This window comes from Zootoca vivipara, chromosome 13, assembly GCF_963506605.1.
Source record: "Zootoca vivipara chromosome 13, rZooViv1.1, whole genome shotgun sequence".
In the NCBI taxonomy this organism is placed as follows: Eukaryota; Metazoa; Chordata; class Lepidosauria; order Squamata; family Lacertidae; genus Zootoca; species Zootoca vivipara.
The window spans coordinates 47,887,786-47,905,695 of NC_083288.1; the positions used below are offsets into that span (position 1 = coordinate 47,887,786).

The 17,910-nt window shown below is 48.9% G+C and overlaps 1 protein-coding gene across 19 annotated transcripts; it reads right to left on the bottom strand.

Annotated features, from left to right (window-relative positions):
* Positions 1-548: 548 nt before the first annotated feature.
* Positions 549-17,377, bottom strand: RBM23 (RNA binding motif protein 23). 19 transcript variants are annotated; one of them, XM_035134789.2, is made up of 16 exons: positions 17,235-17,377; positions 12,179-12,307; positions 11,988-12,068; positions 10,240-10,287; positions 10,042-10,112; positions 9,907-9,957; positions 9,184-9,363; positions 8,245-8,298; positions 7,232-7,349; positions 6,855-7,007; positions 6,209-6,346; positions 6,035-6,100; positions 5,350-5,557; positions 2,799-2,900; positions 2,060-2,144; positions 549-1,446 (listed from the first exon to the last, which is right to left on the bottom strand). In XM_035134789.2, exons 2-16 carry the CDS (start codon positions 12,212-12,214, stop codon positions 1,443-1,445), a joined length of 1,395 nt encoding a protein of 464 aa, XP_034990680.1. In that variant the 5' UTR covers positions 12,215-12,307; positions 17,235-17,377; the 3' UTR covers positions 549-1,442. The 19 variants fall into 19 exon arrangements, with proteins under 19 accessions (XP_034990680.1, XP_034990679.1, XP_034990685.1 ...); XM_035134788.2 differs by having other exon boundaries at positions 17,209-17,375; XM_035134794.2 differs by having other exon boundaries at positions 2,799-2,897; positions 17,205-17,375.
* Positions 17,378-17,910: the final 533 nt, after the last annotated feature.

The window sequence follows — 17,910 nt, forward strand, 5'->3', positions numbered from 1 at the left end:
TCAAAGGCTGCTGAGGCACCTTCTTACCCTTTAATTCTAATTGTATAGCTTTCGGACCTGGCTCTCATTTTGAGGAAACAAGTGTTATTCCAGCAAACCTGAAAGTCTGCCTACCCCTAGTCCAGGGCTGCCCTGGACTTCCTTCCTTTGGCCTTGGGGCCTTCCACTCATCGACTCTGCCAGGGGTGGCAATTTTGCCAATTGTCTGGCATGAGGTATGAGCGGACCCATCAATCACTCGTGATGGAGAAATGCTTGGTTAGTTCTGAGGATGTTTCCGTTCTGACTTAATTTGGTGTACATGACTGAAGTGTGCATCTGCCCCCAGACGGTTTGGAAATGCTTATCTAGACTAAGAACCACAGCATCCGCCCTGTCTCTCCAACCAATACCTCTTAACCTGACAGACCCTCCCAATAACACTTTCAGCCCCATATTTCAGCCTCAACCTGCAGATGTGCATCACCTCTGCCCCTCAATTCCAGGAGTAGAAGCAACCTCACCTCTTGCTGCCCTTTCACTGCCACAAAATGAAAAACACACCTAGCTACATTTGGTGACTTTTTATTATTCATTTATAAGCAAAAAAGAGAAAAAAAGAGAAAAAAATTAAAGAGACAGATAAAAAGAAAACCAAAATACACCTTCAAATCTGGGGGTGGAGGGGGAAGGGGAAAGATGTGATCCAAGGGACTTGTTGAAGGGAAGGTGCAGCAGAAAACGGGAACATCAAGAAGAGGATACAGACCCAAGAAAAAGGAGGGGTGAGGGAAAGGAAAGGGAGGAACGGGACGACATCCCCACACTATAGGCAACCTCAGAGAGATCGAAAGGGGATTACAAAACACTGCTTGGGAAGGAGGGGGGTATCCCCTCAGGGCCAGGCCTCCCACCCAAATGCTGGTTCTCAACTCTCCCCATTTCCTCCCTCTCTGCTATGTACAAGACAACCACGCACACCCATCTGCAATGAGCTCAATTCGTGAAGCTGTCCAGCAAATACCCACGACACACCACTGGAGGGTGGGGAAGAGGAATGGCAAATGTACACCCTGGCACTGCAAGCCCTGCAGGGCCTCTGCCAGGAGGCGGCAAAAAAGAAGAGATGCTGAGAGCCCACGTCTGTGGGGAAAACGGGTCCCTGGTCCTCCTGAGGGTCCCATGCAGGGGATTTAATGCAACCCCCCCCCATTTGATTATGATTCCAGAATCAAGGGAAAGAACACCAACCCCCTCCCACCCCCAGGCTCCTGGTGAGAAGGGAATCGGAGTAAAATCAGTTCGCATTGAGAAGGGGCCCCGAGGAGGAGGGGGTGTTCCTTCAGAGTCCATCCCGCTCTGCCTTTCATTCAATGAGGGCGGTGATGTGGTGATGATGTGGAGATGATCATTCCCCTCCTGGCTCCGTGGGAGAGGGAGGGCAGGGGGGGAACTGGGTTGAGTTACCTGGGGAGAGAGAAAGAGAGACATAAAGGATTAGGAAGATACAGTATAAACCCTCTCTGTCTAGCATCCAGTTGCACAGATTCCATGCAAGCACAAACCGTAATCAACATAAAATACTGAGAGCAGATTAGGCCTTTGTGTGTCGGTTTCTAAAAGTAGAGTTTTCTGAGCCACAAGGTTGCAGAAAAGAAAAAAAAGGCTGGAAAACCAATTCTGGGAAACCACCTCTCTCTTTCCACCCCACTTCGCCACATAGGTTTCATGCCAAAATATTGCAGCTCAGAAAAAAATCACACAGAAGTTGTTTGATGTGAAAACTGAGTATATGCTGAGGAGAACTGTCAGAACACTGATGGACATCCTGACATCTGTGGGTAGCAAGTTTAGAAGTGAGGGGGACTCAGGGATAAGGCAGGAAGGGAACAGCCTGGCAGTGCATTTTGGGAATGCGGGAGAACAGTAGGCCAGGAGGCCTCCATTTCCACACACCATTTTAAGAGAGTATCAGCAAAATCTGGTTACGGGAAATTAAACAGGCACCATTAGATTTTCCGGCACATAAACCACAGTCCTTGCCCCCCACCCTACCCGTCTCTGTGATTCAGCCACTCACATTGTCTGGGGAGTGAAGAGGCCCGAAAGCTGGAAGCACTGGGAAGCCAACGTCTGTGAAGCCAGGTTCAGTGCTGGACTGAGAGCTAGAAGTGGAGAAGAACAGAGGAAAACATTAAGATATTTTTATTTTTTTAAAGGAAGCAATTCTCAAACAAGACAGTGGTAAAATGGCTTCATGCCTTAGGGTGCCACACAAGCTTCTTAGCAGAGCCCTCTGTAAGCAGGCTGGGCAAATGTCTGGTTGGATTATGGCCAGGGTAGCCTTCCCCTACTGGGTGCCCTCAAGAGGTTGGGCTGCAAATTCCCATCAGCCCCAGACAGCATCGTCAATATTAAGCAGTGATGGGAGCTTATGGTTCAATAATATCTGAAGAGCACCAGGTTAGGAAAGCTTCATCCACTGGAGAATAGCACAATGCATGCCTTGAACGCAGAGTGACCCACCTTTCCGTAATCTGCAGCATCTCAAGTTTAGAGAAGCTCATGCAGCAGAGGTGGAAAGGACCCATCCTGAAGACTGTGGAGAACTGCTGCCAGTCAGAGCAGACAAATGGGGCCGATGACTGGCTCAGTATAAAGAGGTATCTCCAGACACAATTCCCAGGAGTGTCCAACAATGGTCAGGGATCTGTCTCCTTGCTGAATATGCTTTATTAAAGATTGTGGCTGGACCTCGTGTCTCTCAAGTTCTCTCCAAACAAGCCCATCCGATGGATCGCACACATTTCCCACCTTACCTGTCAGGGCAGCTGGGTTCAGTGCTCCCAGGGGTATCGCTCCATTGAGCTGCAGGGCCGCCTGAGCTGCAGCTGTAGTTGACAATGGGATCCCGGAACCTGCTGAGAGGGGAGAAGCCCCAAAGGAGGCACTCAGCCACAGACACATTTTCATTCAACAAGCATTTCCTTAGCAGAAGGCATTAAGAGATTTAACAACTCTTTGCACTAGGCTGCTGCCCAAGCTACAACTATATTGGGACATGAATGAGGACCCTTTCAAAAGTTCCCCCTGCACTCCCCCCAAAACCCAATCTGAGGTTAGTGATATGCACTTTTCGGTGCGCCACCCCTCAACTGCAGGTGGCCACACAAACTCTCCGAAGCAACTGAAGAATCCAAGGGGATCTCTTTTTCAGTATGACTAAGTGCTCAAAAATAGTAAAAGCTGCTATGTGGATAACGTTACGATGAACCCAATGAACTTTTTTTTGCTCTCCTTCCCACAAAATGGTGAACTATAATCTTTTCGGACAATTCTGCAGGAAACGCAACTGTCCTCTTAGTGTCTCCTCTCCCCGTCATATTATTCTGATTTCCTTCCCAGCATATTACAAAGGCCCAGAGAGGACAGCACCCTCTAGTAATTTATCCTCACAAGCTTATGAGGCAGGCTATCTGGAGATCATAGCAGAGAGCATCGACCTCTGTAAGAAGCAAGACTCCTGTCATGTTGAATGGAGGGGTCTGGGGAAGAAGAGAGGCAGACCCGACTCTGCAGCCAAAAGGAGGCACAGTGTTCCTGCTTCTGCCACACTAACTCTTTTCTCCATGAGAACAGAAGATGAAGTATATTGAAGGGTTCTAATTTAGCAGGAGCTGTTATGTGCTGAACACAGACAGAGGAAGGGATAGATTTATTCCATCCCCTCGAATAGAACCAATGCAAGAAAAGGTGTAATTAGCCTACAGGGGTGGGTGGGGCTGAAGTTCTCTATACCTGAACTAGGGGGCAACCTACTTCTTCTTCTCCACTGCCACAACTGTTAATAACGAAAGAATAGAGGAGAGGCTGGAGATTTGTGATTTCCTCATCCCTCTACCCCAGCATTTCTCAACCGCTGTTCCGCGGCACACTAGTGTGCCGCGAGACGCTGGCTGGTGTGCCGCGACGAGAAGGGCGATTTGCATTGTCACGTGCCTGGCGGCCGCCAATACACAGCACTGGCCTGCCGGAAAGCAGCAATTGGCAAGTGTTTCTTACAGTCATAATTATATAGTCAATATAGGGCGGCACAGAGTTAATTTTTTAAACTTTTTTAATGGTGGTGTGCCTCGTGATTTTTTTCACGGAACAAGTGTGCCGTGGCCCAAAAAAGGTTGAGAAACACTGCTCTACCCCACTCTCACCCACCCCTAGGTTTACATAACTTCCAGCTTCGTTAAGAGTTCTGGAGAACTTGGAAGGTTGCTCAATGTTTTGTGACATTTCAGTTGGTCATAATAAAAGTATTAATTATACAGTGGTACCTCTACTTACGAATAACTCTACTTACGAATGTTTCTACTTACGAATGGAGCTCCGTCCACCATCTTGGATGCGGTTTAGATAGGATTTTTTCTACTTACGAATTTTTAGATAGGGTTGCTTCTACTTACGAATTTTTTCTTCCAATGCATTCCTATGGGATTCGACTTACAATTTTTTTCGACTTATGAATGTGCGTTCGGAACGCATTAAATTCGTAAGTAGAAGTACCACTGTAATTATGAAGTTTTCTATACCAGCCTTCATCCGAAGATCAGAGGGCAGTTCACAATATAAAAACACAGAAATATATAACATAACACACACACAATACACTCCCCGCCTGCACAATTAAATTCGCCAAAGGCCAATAGAAGAGGAACGTTTTCATCTGGCACCTAGAGATATGCAATGAAGCTGCCAGGTGAGCCTCCCTGGGGAGAGCATTCCATAAGTGGGGAGCCACTGCAGAAAAGGCCCGTTTGTGTGTTGCCACCCTCTGGACCTCTTGTGGAAGAGGCACACAAAGGGCCTCAGATGGTGATCGCAGGGTCCAGGTTGGTTCATATGTGGAGAGGCAGTCCTTGAGATATTGTGGTCCTGAGTATTGCCCAACAACTTGATTTTGGTGTGTTCCCAGTTAAAGAGAGTTCAAAGTTTTTAAGACCAAAATGGCCTGGGAATGGGATATCTGAAGGACCGTCTTCTACTGTACAATCCCTTGAAAACAAGAGATCTAGAGATGAGGTCTTATTTGCAAGCTAGGCAGACGTCTACTAGAAGCAGGTGCTTCCTGGTGGTACCTTCCCTTCTGTAAAATTTACTTCCTTTCAGATCAACACCCTCAATTGTAGTGCCAAGCTTTTAAAGACTGCTGCTCTCCAGATATCCGCCTTCTTGTCTCCAGCCTGTTTTAATATTGCTTTTATTGCTCCCTGCATGGCGTATCACTTCTTAATAAACAAATCAGTTTGTTTCCATGATTCATGTGAAAAAAAATCTCTCCCAGTTTCCTCGTTGCTCAATTCCTACCAGGAAACTCACCTTCTGCCAGTTTGGCCATGAGCTGGAGCTGGGAGCCAGTGGTGCTGAGATTAAGGGCCGACCGCTCGGTCTCATCACCATCTGGGAAGGTGATGTCGGTGGTGCCGTCCAGCCGCTCAGTGACCTGCCCCACCCGCATGGGTCGGCCGGCCAGCTCGAAACCATTCAGCTGCTCCAGGGCACGCCGGGCACACTCAGCCTCTGCAAACTGATAGGGGAAGAAAGTGCTTTAAAAGGGAAGTATCCAGGGCCGTCTTAAGCATATCTGGCACCGTGGTGCAGAAGGGGCGGGTGGCGACGTTCTCGGTGCTCCTCCCCCTCCCCGTCCCCTGCGCTGGGCAGCTTGAGGCTCACTTGCCATGCAGGCTTCCCCAGCAGTCCCGCTACTGTTGCGGGGCGGGCAGGAGGGAGAAGGGCGATGCATAGCTTTGTACACCGCTGCCGGTGCTTCCTCTCCCAAGCAGGAAGCGTGGCTGGCTGTAGGAAGAGCCGCCGCCGCCGCCACCATCCAGCATACCCTCGCAGCTGTTCCCAGTCAGTCCTGGACTCCCGCTGCTGGGTGCCCCTGATGGGCGGGCGCTGTGGTGCAGGGCGTCACTAACCCTAATGGGTAAGATGGCCCTGGAAGTACCGGTATCTGAGGCTCTCCACCCACCTTCAAAATCAGGAGAGAGGAGATACATACCGTGATGAAGCCATAGCCCTTGGACTGCCCGGTATCCTGGTCACGCATCAGCACAATGCTGTCAATCTGCATGTAGGGCAGAAAAGCCACAAATCAGAATTCCGTGAGCCCCCACCACACTCTGCCCACTCGCTCCTCCACCCCTCCCACCTCACCCCAGTTATGGCCTCCTACCTTGCCAAAGGGCTCAAAGATCCCACGCAGCATCTCTTTGGTGATGTTGCAGTGAAGGGAGCCAACATAGAGCCGCATGGGCCCCCCACTGCCTTTCTGAAGGTTGTTAGCCATGGCTGCCAGCCGGTTCTTCTCTGCCTAAGGCCAGGGAAAACCAGGCAGAATTAGAAACAGCCGCAAGCAATAGGCACCATTTTTTAAAAAATCAAAAATCAATTTCCCCCCCAAATATTTGTTCCCACAAGATGGCTCGCAATATTAAAAAACAGTAACAGCATTAAAAAGTCGAGAGCTGGATATGAGTCTTACACAAGTGTAAGAGGCTCCTCATCCCCTGGCATTTGGGAGGGAGAAGAGGGCTGCACAAACAGGCCCAAAGAAGTATCTTACTAACTCTGGGCTTGGGCTTTAAGAACTTCAAGCCCTTTCCTTAAAAACCCAACCCTGCCAGTTCCTCCCAACACTCCTTTGCTCCACCTCTCTGCATCCTCCCTAGCTCCATTTTCTGCCATCAACGTGCTCACCAGGTCACATACACCTACCCCATTCCACACCCCTCATTCTCTTTCTCAGGCCACACATACAAAATTTCTTTACCCGCCCCCTCAAACCTCAAATGTTGGCTAGTTCACACCCCGTCTCGCACCTGGGAGGCCTGGACAATGATGGGCACCCCGAGGAGGCGCTGCCCTGTCAGCCCAATGGCCAACGGTACCGACTGGATCTCACAGAACTCCACGTAGGCGATGCCCTTGGAGCGGCGGGAGTTTCGGTCGGAGATGATCCGCACATCACGCACCTGCTCAGAGGTACAAGGGGAGGCAAGTGAGAGACTGAATGGCTGCAGGAACCCCATAGAAGTGCAGCTGAGGATGACTAAAAAGGCGTTCCTGGTTGAGATCATACCATACAGAATACAGAGGGAACTGTGGGTTTCAAGTCTGCACTTGAAGGGGGTGGGGGGAGAGAAATAAGCAGATGTCAAAGCCCAATGGAGGGAGGGAGGGAGGGGAGACGGCCAACCTTGCCGACAGCGGAGAAAAAGTCCTCAAGGTCACGTGGGCGAATGCGGGCAGCCAGCTGCATGCAGAAGACAGTGCGGGCATCACGCTCCTCTGGGCTCAAGCTGCCCAAGGGCTCCCTGTGGGAGAAAAGCAGAAGTTGCCAAGGAGCAGAAAAGGAGGTTCAAACCTGGGAGGAGGAACTCAACAAGCCTTATTGGTTCTGGGGGACAAGGGGTGGGCAGGTGGGGAGGAATCCCTGGTCCTGAATGGGGTAACTGTGCCCCTGAAGGACCAGGTGCAAAGCCTGGGGGTCATTTTGGACTCACAGTTGTCCACGGAGGTGCAGGTTAATTCTACATGCAAGGCAACTGTCTACCAGCCCCATCTGGTACGCTGGCTGAGACCCCACCTGCCTGTGCCCTGTTTTGCCAGAGTGGTGCATGCTCTGGTTATCTCCCACCTTGACTACTGCAATGCGCTCTACATGGGGCTACCTTCGAAGGTGACTTGGAAACTACAACTAATCCAGAATGTAGCAGCTAGACTGGTCATTGCAAGCGGCCGCCGGGACCATATAACACCAGCCCAAAAGGATCTACACTGGCTCCCAGTACATTTCCAAGCCCAATTCAAAGTGTTGGTGCTGACCTTCAAAGCCCTAAATGGCCTCAGCCCTGTATACCTAAAGGACCGTCTCCATCCCATTGTTCACCCTGAACACTGAGATCCAGTGGGCCTTCTGGCGGAAGTGAGGTTACAGGGAACCAGGCAGAGAGCCCTCTTGGTAGTGGCACCCACCCTGTGGAATACCCTCCCATCAGATGTCAGATAAACAGCTTTTTTTTTACTTTTAGAAGACATCTGTATAGGGAAGCTATTAACATTTGATATTTTGTTGTGTTTTTATATTTTGCCCAGAGTAGCTAGGGCAACCCAGTCAGATTGGTGGCATATAAAAAATTAAATTATTATCATTATTATTATTCTGGCCCAAGAACCACCACCCAGCCCTCCCCAGTTGCAAACACTCACCGAAGGGGGCTTTTCTCTCTGTACAAGGGACTCTTGCTGTGCCCAAACCGACGCCTGAAAGGAAAGGGAACGGGACACAATGCAAGATGGCCTAGTTCAACCACAAGAGCATAAACAGAGCAAGCACTGTCAAAATACACAAACCACCAAGTCCTTTCTCATTTGCTTGAGATCAAAGCCAAGAGAAAACATCCCAATGCAAGTGACAGCCTGGCTATCCAGGGAGATGCTCAGTACCACTGCTACTATCTGCTGCCATATATTACCCACTCCCCAATACTGTTGCTTCTTTTCTTAGGTCTTTCACCTGAAACACCTTCCAGGGCAGGGTTCAGATAGGAAACAGCAATCCTACACTGTTTATATATAGATTGTCTAGCCAGTGCGGGGAACCTTTGGCCGTCTGGATGCTGCCAAACTACAACCCTCCTCAGCCCCAGCAATAACGACAAAGGGTCAAGGATCATCCGGGTTGTGGTTAAGCAAACATCTGGAAGGCCAAAGGTTCCCCACACTTGATATGTACATTGATTATTGTACATATCATTTGTATTGTACAATAAATTTGCATCGTTTGCGTATCGTCAGTCACTTTGGGCTTCCAGTCTGAAATTCGTTTTTAAAGAGAGAGACTTGTGCATTTAATGAAATGCCGGGGAGGGGGGAGATTGTTTCTGGGATACACAATGGGTGGAGAAAGTTTCAAGCCATGTAATGGAGATGCTGCTGTGGCAGAGAAGGCCGAGGATTTGGGAGACATGGAAAGGAGATGGAGGGAGAAGTTCAGAGGGAAATGGTCCACTGCTATAAGATTGGCATAACTCAGCCTTTCTCGCCATCCCTGATGCTGACACAGCTGAGATGAACTATTTCCTCTCTTTGCGTTAAACATTTGATCACCCGGGGCTTTTGTGACAGGACTATGGTGGTGTCCCTTACCCAGGGGGTGGGGGGCTCCGGTAGCGCACTCTCTCGTCCCGCCGGCGCTCTCTGCTGCGAGACCGACTGCCCCGCCTGCGGTCCCGGCTGCGGCTCCGGTGGCGGCTTCTGCTCCGGTGGCGGCTTCTGCGATCTCTGCTGCGGCTGCGCCTGCGGTGGCGGTCTCGGTCCCGACTACGGCTAGAATAGGTTTGAAGAATGAGAAAGGCTTATGAAACATGGTGATCTCCCCCAAACTGCCCTTGTTGCGCCTCCTACCACAGGACCGTGGGACAGGGAACTAAGCGTGCTGGGCGATAACCAGGCCCTCCTTTCACCCCACGGTGCACGACTCATTCAAAGTACATTCAGAATCCTGGGAACTGCAGTGTCCCCCCCCCTCACAGCGCTACAACTGCCAGGGCCCTTCTCCCGGGAAGTCTGCGGGGGAAGTTTGCGGAATGCACTTTAAACGTATGACGTGGATCTGCCCAAAGATACTGGCTGAAATGCACGCATGCAGCTAAAATCCAACCAGCCTGGCCAAAATCCTCCAATCTCTCTGGAGCATGCAAGGGGAAGTGCTTCCCCTCTTGCACTCCCTGGAAAAGGAAGGCAATAAGCTCCTGACAGCTACATGTTTGCCAACCATGGCAAGTGGGGGTCCTAAGCTAGCAACCCACACAACTCCTTACTCACTGCTCAATCCTCTCTCTGTGCTCATTGGAGCCCATCCCTACCTACCTATGTCTGTGGTCACGGCTCCTGCTACGACTCTTGCTCCTCTTCTTTTTGCTGCAATCGGGAAGGAAGGAGGTGAGAGATGCGCAGGAAAGAGAGAAGGGAGAAGGAAACGCCAGAGGAAGCAGACCAACTCACCTGCTGCTTTCCCCACTGCTGCTGGGGGCGCTTTCTTTCTTTGCGTCCTTTGCTTGCTCCTCCTGAGGTGGCTGGAAAAAGGGTCGGAAGACAGAAGAGAGGGGGGTAATATGCAGCGCCTGCTCCTCCCTCGCATGCCCTGAAGCCCAGCCCCACTCTGCCCCCCCCCAGCAGCTCCCGACCGCATTCATACATTACCTGTGCTGTGGGGGGATCAGCTGGTGACTTTGAGGGTCCTGGCTGGGCCTGGAGCAAACACAGGAGGGATGGGCCCAGCAGGGAAGGGTCACTGAGACACACAGGGAGGGGGGGGCATACATACACACACTCCACCATTCCTGACCCCACTCAAACCAAGAAAACAACAACCCAAAACACGTTTCTTTCCATATGTCTAGCACAGAACGGCACATCTGAGGGACCTGGGAGAATCACTGGCAGTACGTCCCAGCTCATTAATTATATGAGCCATGGCAGGGAGGACCCAGAACCCCAACACTTAGAATTAAAGCACCTGCACCCTCCCGTTCCTTGGAGGGTGCAGCTGCTTTAAGATACTACGCTTTGAACGTTTTGTCTTTTGTAAACATTGGGAGCACACCTGCAAGCACAACTGAGTACTTAAGCTGCCTCAGCAGACTGGGATATAAGAGCAAAACACACACATGCACCCCAATATAGGCTTGTCCCCCACCAAATGCTGGGAGGGGGACCTCCAGGGCTCTTTGGCAGGGAGATAAGCCACTTTTGAAGTTTGAAAACCAAAGTTTTTATTAGGAAAGTTAGAATTATTAGCTTTTCAAAACTCCCCCTGCCCATCATTCTACTACCAGGAATTGTTTCCTTTTAAAAAAAGGGCAATATTCTGTTCAACACAGAATTGTCATAAGTAGCTGATATTCAGCAACTCATCTTTCATCCCCTCTGCTTAAAGAAGGATCAAATCTGCTTGCCTTACACCCACTTTGAAACTGGTGCAGGATTTGCTTCCCTGAGAACCCCAACTTCTACTGTAAAGGAAAAAAACAACAACTTTTCACCCACTGTTGAGCCTACCCAAAATACCAGTGACACTTAACTGAGTTCTCTCCTATTGCCAAGACCCACTCTAGGAACATTTACCTGGCAAGTATTCAGTTTCCCGGGACGCGGGAACCTGCAGTCGGAATCAACAACAACAAAATTCCTCGATTTAATTAATACAGAATTTGTTGTTTTTGAGCTCATAACTGCATGAGCCAAGGCTCTGCATGGGGTGCTGCTGTTTTGGTCACAACAGCAAGTGGGGCAAAGTACTGCATGCAACCAATGCTTAGGGAGAGATAAATGTCACCACGGCCCAAAATTGTGGCCAGATTCGCACCCAATGATTTCTAATGGGAGCTGCTTCTAAATAAGTGCATTCCAGAACTACCTTAAATAAATAAAGGCCAGGGGAAAAACAGCATGTCACACAAATGCACATAGCTTTCTTTGGAATGGGTTATTCTGCTGCAAAGTTTGGGTGATCTTTGGCAGGGATGGAGAGGACAAGTGGTCTAAGGCTTATGAAAGAAAAGGAACGTTTTTATTTTATTTTCTAAACTCTAGGCAGCATGGTGACCGAATTGTGGCAAGCAACTGGCAACTCCTGAACCAAGAAGCTTGTTTCTGAATTATCATGATTTCACATCTTTAGTGGGAGCTGCCCCTGCACCTATATGCAGGCAAATAACCAATTTCTTTGGTGGCCTCACATTAACAATGGAAATAATAAAATGCAGCTACGTAGGTTAGAAATGATGCTTTAAAAAAAACAAAAAACAAAGTTGAGGCCCTCAGGGAAGGGAGCTACACAAGGAACTGCATTAGGCACTACACTGCAATCTTGGTAGCATGGCTAAGAACCTCTTTTTTTCACAGGCTGGGCATGCTGCTGCTGCTGCTTTCAAGAACTCACTCCTTACCTCCTCTTTCTTGTATGGGGCCTCCAACATGGCCTCTATCACGATATCAAAGTCATCCGAGGCCATGCCGTCCTCTTGGCTCTGCAAGTAGGAAGAGGGGGGAAAGGGTTAAATGCAGAGTTCCCTGCAATGAAACCCCACAACACTACCTTCCCGAAGAATAAGAGAAGGGGGTGAGGGTGGGTACTCACTGGGTCCTGGGATGGATTGGGGAACGCCGGATCCATGGCTGGCCCAAACGGGTGGGCTCCCCACCACCCCGAGACACAGGAGCTGCTAGTGGAGAAGGGCTTCTAGCAGGCAAAGAATTCGATCACAGCCTGGAGAAGATGGAGGCATGAGTGAAATTGAGAAGTGGGCTACGCAGGGGTGGGCAGGGAGGGTCGTGCATGTTGCTTGGATACGCTAGAGTTCTAGAATCTACGGATCTGTAAAACCAACTGGAGCCCACCATGTGACCTCTGGGATTCTGGAATGCCAAGACAAACATGAAAGAGCATCTCAAGTTGCCTGCCCACCTCCCATGCAAACAATACCTCTCCTCTAGCAACCTGCCCCTGCCTCCTTTTCTAATCTAGAATGATCTCAATCCATCCAGTAAACTCCTTCACATGGGAACCTGCACTCCACACTCCTTCCAGAGACCCCACACTGCAAAACATATATAAACACCCCACTTCTCCATCTGGGTAAAGGGGTGCCTATCAGATACACCTGCAAAATACTGGTTGCAGTATTTTTGCTTTAGAATGAGGTGGGCAGGAGTGGATGCAGGGAAATAATTATTATGTGACGTATTTTAATAAAATCAAGGTTTGGGCACAGAAACTGTATTTTTAGAGGGGGAGCAGAGACAGGACATAGAGGGACTGTGTACTGGCAACCTCTGTATTTTTACTCTAGAAAACCAGAGATCTATAGTGACACCTCATAATCTCAAATATCTCCACTCTGAACTGCCTTGCACTTAGTTCTATGGGATTTTGCATAGGATGGGGCAGTTAAGTCTTTCGCAAACAGGAGAGCTGTTGTTTTCTCTATAGCCATGAAGTCTTCACAGGCAATACCTGATTTTACATGAAAATGGTGAGATTCTTGTCTCATACCATTGTAGCAGTACTGAATTTTAGGCACACACCCCAATGCCAAAACACATGGTTCTTCAAACATTTTAAACTCTCATATTCTTCTGTGTTTACCCTAGCTACCTGAGCTCGGAAGTTACTATGCAGAAACCTTGCACCCTTTTTTTTACGTTTACTGTGAGTGTAAGGATCTGAGCACTGGGGCACTAATCTAACACTGGCAGTAGGAGAACCAGAAGTGGGCATCTCTGATCCCCTCCTACAGCCAGCCAGCCATTCAGAGAAGAAGGAAGAGCTGCTTGATCAGAAACTCTAGTCTGTTCCCTTCCTCTTTGCCGCCTTCACTGTTAGCAAAGTAGATTGGGTGGTTGCAAACTTCTGCTGCCAGGAGGAAAGCATATCTGGCTCTGCCTGTTGCAGGATCCACTGCCCTAAGAGTACCCCACAGTAGATTCACACAACCGAGAGTAACCCTAAGGCTAAGAAAAACCTTCACCTTTTGGATGCATGGAATTCACATAGTTTGTGCACTATCAAAGACCTGCTGAATAGTGAGTCATAGTCTGTAAACATGCAGGTTATGAGAGGCGTCCTCTGAAATTCCTAAGTATACATGTAGGAAGGAACCTTCATGTAGCTTTCCAACAGGGAAAAGACTATCACAACATTGTTTTAAATTTTAAGTTGATTCAAAGTTTCTAGTCCTTGTTGTTTCGTTCTAACAATTCGTTTTCTCACCGCTATGGAATTCTCCCCGTCTTTGCCCTGGAGTTTTTTGGGATTTAACTCTTCCATAGAAAAAAAGAGAACCTTGCTCTAGAATAGCAGCTGATCATTTACTGGGATACAGAAGCAACAATTTCCCACCTTCCAGTGATTTACTCAGGCAGAAAGATCAAGTGACAGTATCTGCTAGATATAACAGTACAATTAATTTCTTCATTTCTCTCTATAAATGCCTAGGCTTTATTACAACAGTGACAGCTTTTAAAGGACACACAGTCTACTGAAGACTCAGAAGCTAAAAATGGACTTCAGAAGTATTCCCAATGGTCATGCATGGCCTAGAAAACTCTCCATAACTCCTACAGGCTACCAAACACAGCCTAGATTCTGGGTTGGGTGGTGGTGTCCGTTCTTGGGTTTTTTTTAGCTTAAATATTCTGATGAAGCCTAAAAAGTGCCCCCAACAGACCATGCATATTGCACACATGCAGATATTTGCCTAAGCTTGGGTTTTCCTTGGAATTTGGAATGTGCCCAAGCTTAGTTAAGATCTCTCGTGGTGTATAGCTGCATTCAGTAGTGACAGCATGCATGGGCTTCTTATGTTAACAGACAAAAGATGCAGAGGAACTGCTCTTCCAGTCACTTGCAGATGTTTTCTGGAGTATCCAGAATTGCCCAGTTCGAGTCTTCATGGTACAGTAGAAGCTATTATGTTTCCATCATGAGGAATTTAACCACACCAAAGAAGGCTAGCAGAGAGAGGCTAGAACACAGGATCTTAACCACCCTGATAAAGAACTCACTTGGATCTCAGGCTTTTCAAATCTCTGTATCCCCTAAAACAGAAGCAGCCAACGTGGTGCCCTCCAGAAGCTGTTGGCCTGCAACTCCCACCACCCCACACCGCTAATGTGAGCTGGCAGTCCAACATCCAATGGAAGGCACCAATAGTGACTACCCCTGCCCTAAAGCATGAAAATGATAAAGCATCTATGAAGATCGTCAAGCCTCAAATTTAAGGATTCACTATGCAGAACCTGCTTGCTCCCTACTCGCCCCAATTCCAGTCTTTAATTACTGCTCAGGTTTTATTACAGTGTGCAACTTTTCCATCATGAAATCTATGACCAGCTTGATACCTGTAGCTCCAGACACCCACTAGTCTAAGGCAGTTGTGGGGAGCCTTTGGGCCTCCAGAGCTGGTTGGACTCCAACTCCCAGTAACCATTGACAACAAGGCCAGTAAGTAAGAGGTGATGTGAGTTGTAGTCCAGCAATATCTGGAAGAAGAAGAAGAAGAGTAGTAGTAGTAGTAGTAGTAGTAGTTTGGATTTGATATCCCGCTTTATCACTACCCGAAGGAGTCTCAAAGTGGCTAACTTTCTCCTTTCCCTTCCTCCCCCACAACAAACACACTGTGAGGTGAGTGGGGCTGAGAGACTTCAGAGAAGTGTGACTAGCCCAAGGTCACCCAGCAGCTGCATGTGGAGGAGCGGAGACACAAACCAGATTACCAGTCTACTGCTCTTAACCACTACACCACACTGGAAGGCCACAACATCCCCACCCCTGTTCTATCATGTCAGATATAGGTGAGGTGGCCACAGGACAAGTCCTCTTTAATATCAAAACAAACAAAACATGCAACTCCAACTCCATCATTTGTTTACTAGACTTTGGTCAAGGAGCTCACACATGTATTACAGAAGACCAACTCACAGCCTACTCCAGCTGAACTATTCCCTCTCCACCACAGAGCTACCTACCACCAACTGCACTGTGGGAAGGATTCTCGCAGGCAAAAATCACCCCAGAGTATACTCTGGCTACACTTCCTTCATTCTCCCATAGGGCAATACTACCAACAATGGCTGGATGGGAAGAATTGTGAAGGCTTTTACTGATGTTGTTGTTGTTGATGATGATTATTATATGTGTTTGAATGTTTCTTGCAAGTTGCCTTTGAGGAACTTGCAGCCTGAGTTATCCTGAAAGGAGGTTTTAAAGAAATGAAATGAACAGAAGCCACCATATTCTCAGGGGTAGCCTCCAAATGTTCTTATACTACAATTCCCATCTCCCCTGACTATTGGGCATGTTGTGTTCTAACAACATGAGGAAAGCACCACATTGCCTACCCCTAGCGTTAAATAAACCCTTAGTTTGACTTTTCCTAATATAACTCAGCTTTCCAGACTTCAATCAAGCAGAATCTAGAGACAGACAAGAATGGTTCACAACGTTCCAAAGTTCCCCCCTAAATAATATCCCTAGATAATTCCACTCCAGCACCTGCTGGCTCTTCTTCAACTCCCTGCCTACCCCAAATAGTCTACTGAACTTTGAAATATTAGATTCTCACAGCTCACTTAATACCTGTTCTGCCTTCAACTCAACTGTCAAAGTTACACATACTTCAGAGTTGATGAGGTTGGCAACAAGGGGACTGCAAACTACAAGAAGAAAAACAGCACTTCTTGTGCTTCAGGGACTGCAATACCATGCATGCTAACCTGAACACAACAGTGTTTACTTTTTAGGAAAGATACACAGGTCTATACTAGACCTGCAGTCTAACAGGGAACCCAATAGGCTGCAATCATGTACAGTACTTGCAACATCAGAACCTCACAGCATCCATACCGTATCTATGTACTATATGCACAACCCACTTTTCCACCAAAGTCTTCAAAGGGTCTCTTCACGTTTACCGAAGTACAATGGATACACCACAACAGTCACCTCCCCCACTCCAAAGTGTGGCCTTGAGGTTTTTCATCCTGAGGGGGGTTGGCCCTCCTCGAGTCCTAACTCTCTTTAAAATGGAGTAAGCTATACCACCACTCCAAAAACAAACACCGCCTGCAAGTAGGAAATGAGCCACATACATCTTGAACATTTATGTTGCAAACCGCCCTGCGATTCTTGGATGAAGGGCGGTATATAAATTTAATAAGGATGAGCATACATACATATATAAAACACACATACCGCCATGTTTAGCACCCCTCCCCCCGCTCTCTTTTAGGCTCAGAGGCACCATCTTGTTACCTGTCTGGAAACCCCCTCCCCACCCCAATCGGAAGGAGACCCTGCACCGCCTACCTGGCCTTTCATCCACCACCTGCCCCCGCCCGCAATGCGGGAGGCGGGTGGGAAGGAAAGCGGGAGGGCAACCAAAGGCCAGGCCAGGCCACGCCCCCTCCACCCAAAGCCCCGCCCTTTGCCTCTGCGGCCCTTCGGCCCGCGCTCCCGTCTTTTTCAGAACAGCGGGGAGCCCTAGAAACCCCTCCCGCTGACGTCACCGCCGCGGCCGTGACGTCACCGCCGCCACTTCTGCCCGTTCGGCGCCTCCGGGTTCTTCCCCCCTCCCTCCCCTCAGGCCTTTCTCGAAGTCACTCACCCACCTCCCCCTCCCCTTTGGCCGTTAGACCTCAGAGGTCTCTTTCCGGCCCGGGTCAGCTCCAAAGTCTTTCGCTCTCTCCTCAGACACGGCCGCAACAAGCAGCAGCGGCGATGCTAAGATGGCGGCGAACACTTCTCCCTCCAGAAGCTTCCCCCTCCCTTCTCCTTCGCCTCGCGAGGCCCCAAAGCGCATGCGCGTGGACTCTAACGCTGTTGATTGGCTAAGAGCGGAGGAGGAGGAGAAAAAAAGAGCAAGAATGGGAGGGGGGGTGTCATTACAATAAAGACGGCGATTGGTCGGGCTACAGTACGAAGGCGGGCTTTCAAGCTGTGATCTCGATGCTCACTCGATAATGGCTCAGGAACGTTTGAGGTAAGGTTTTCCTTTCGCCCCTGCCCCCGAGTGGAACCAATGGTTGCGAGGCGAAGGCGGGCCGAAGGCGGGATATACTTAAATGCGATTGGCCGAAACGACGGAGGAACTGTGAGGACGAAGTCTGATTGGGTAAAAGTGCGGAAAAAATAAAGTGTATTGTTCGCCATAACAATCAGTGTTGGCTGTCATTCCTCGAAGGAGAGGGGGCTCCTCGAGCTATCATTTAATTATATGAAAAGTTTAGGAAACAGCACACAATCGCTTGAGCTGATTGGACGGAGGCCTTCGTGGTGGAAGCGAATCCGATTGGCCGCTTTGCGGCAGCGGC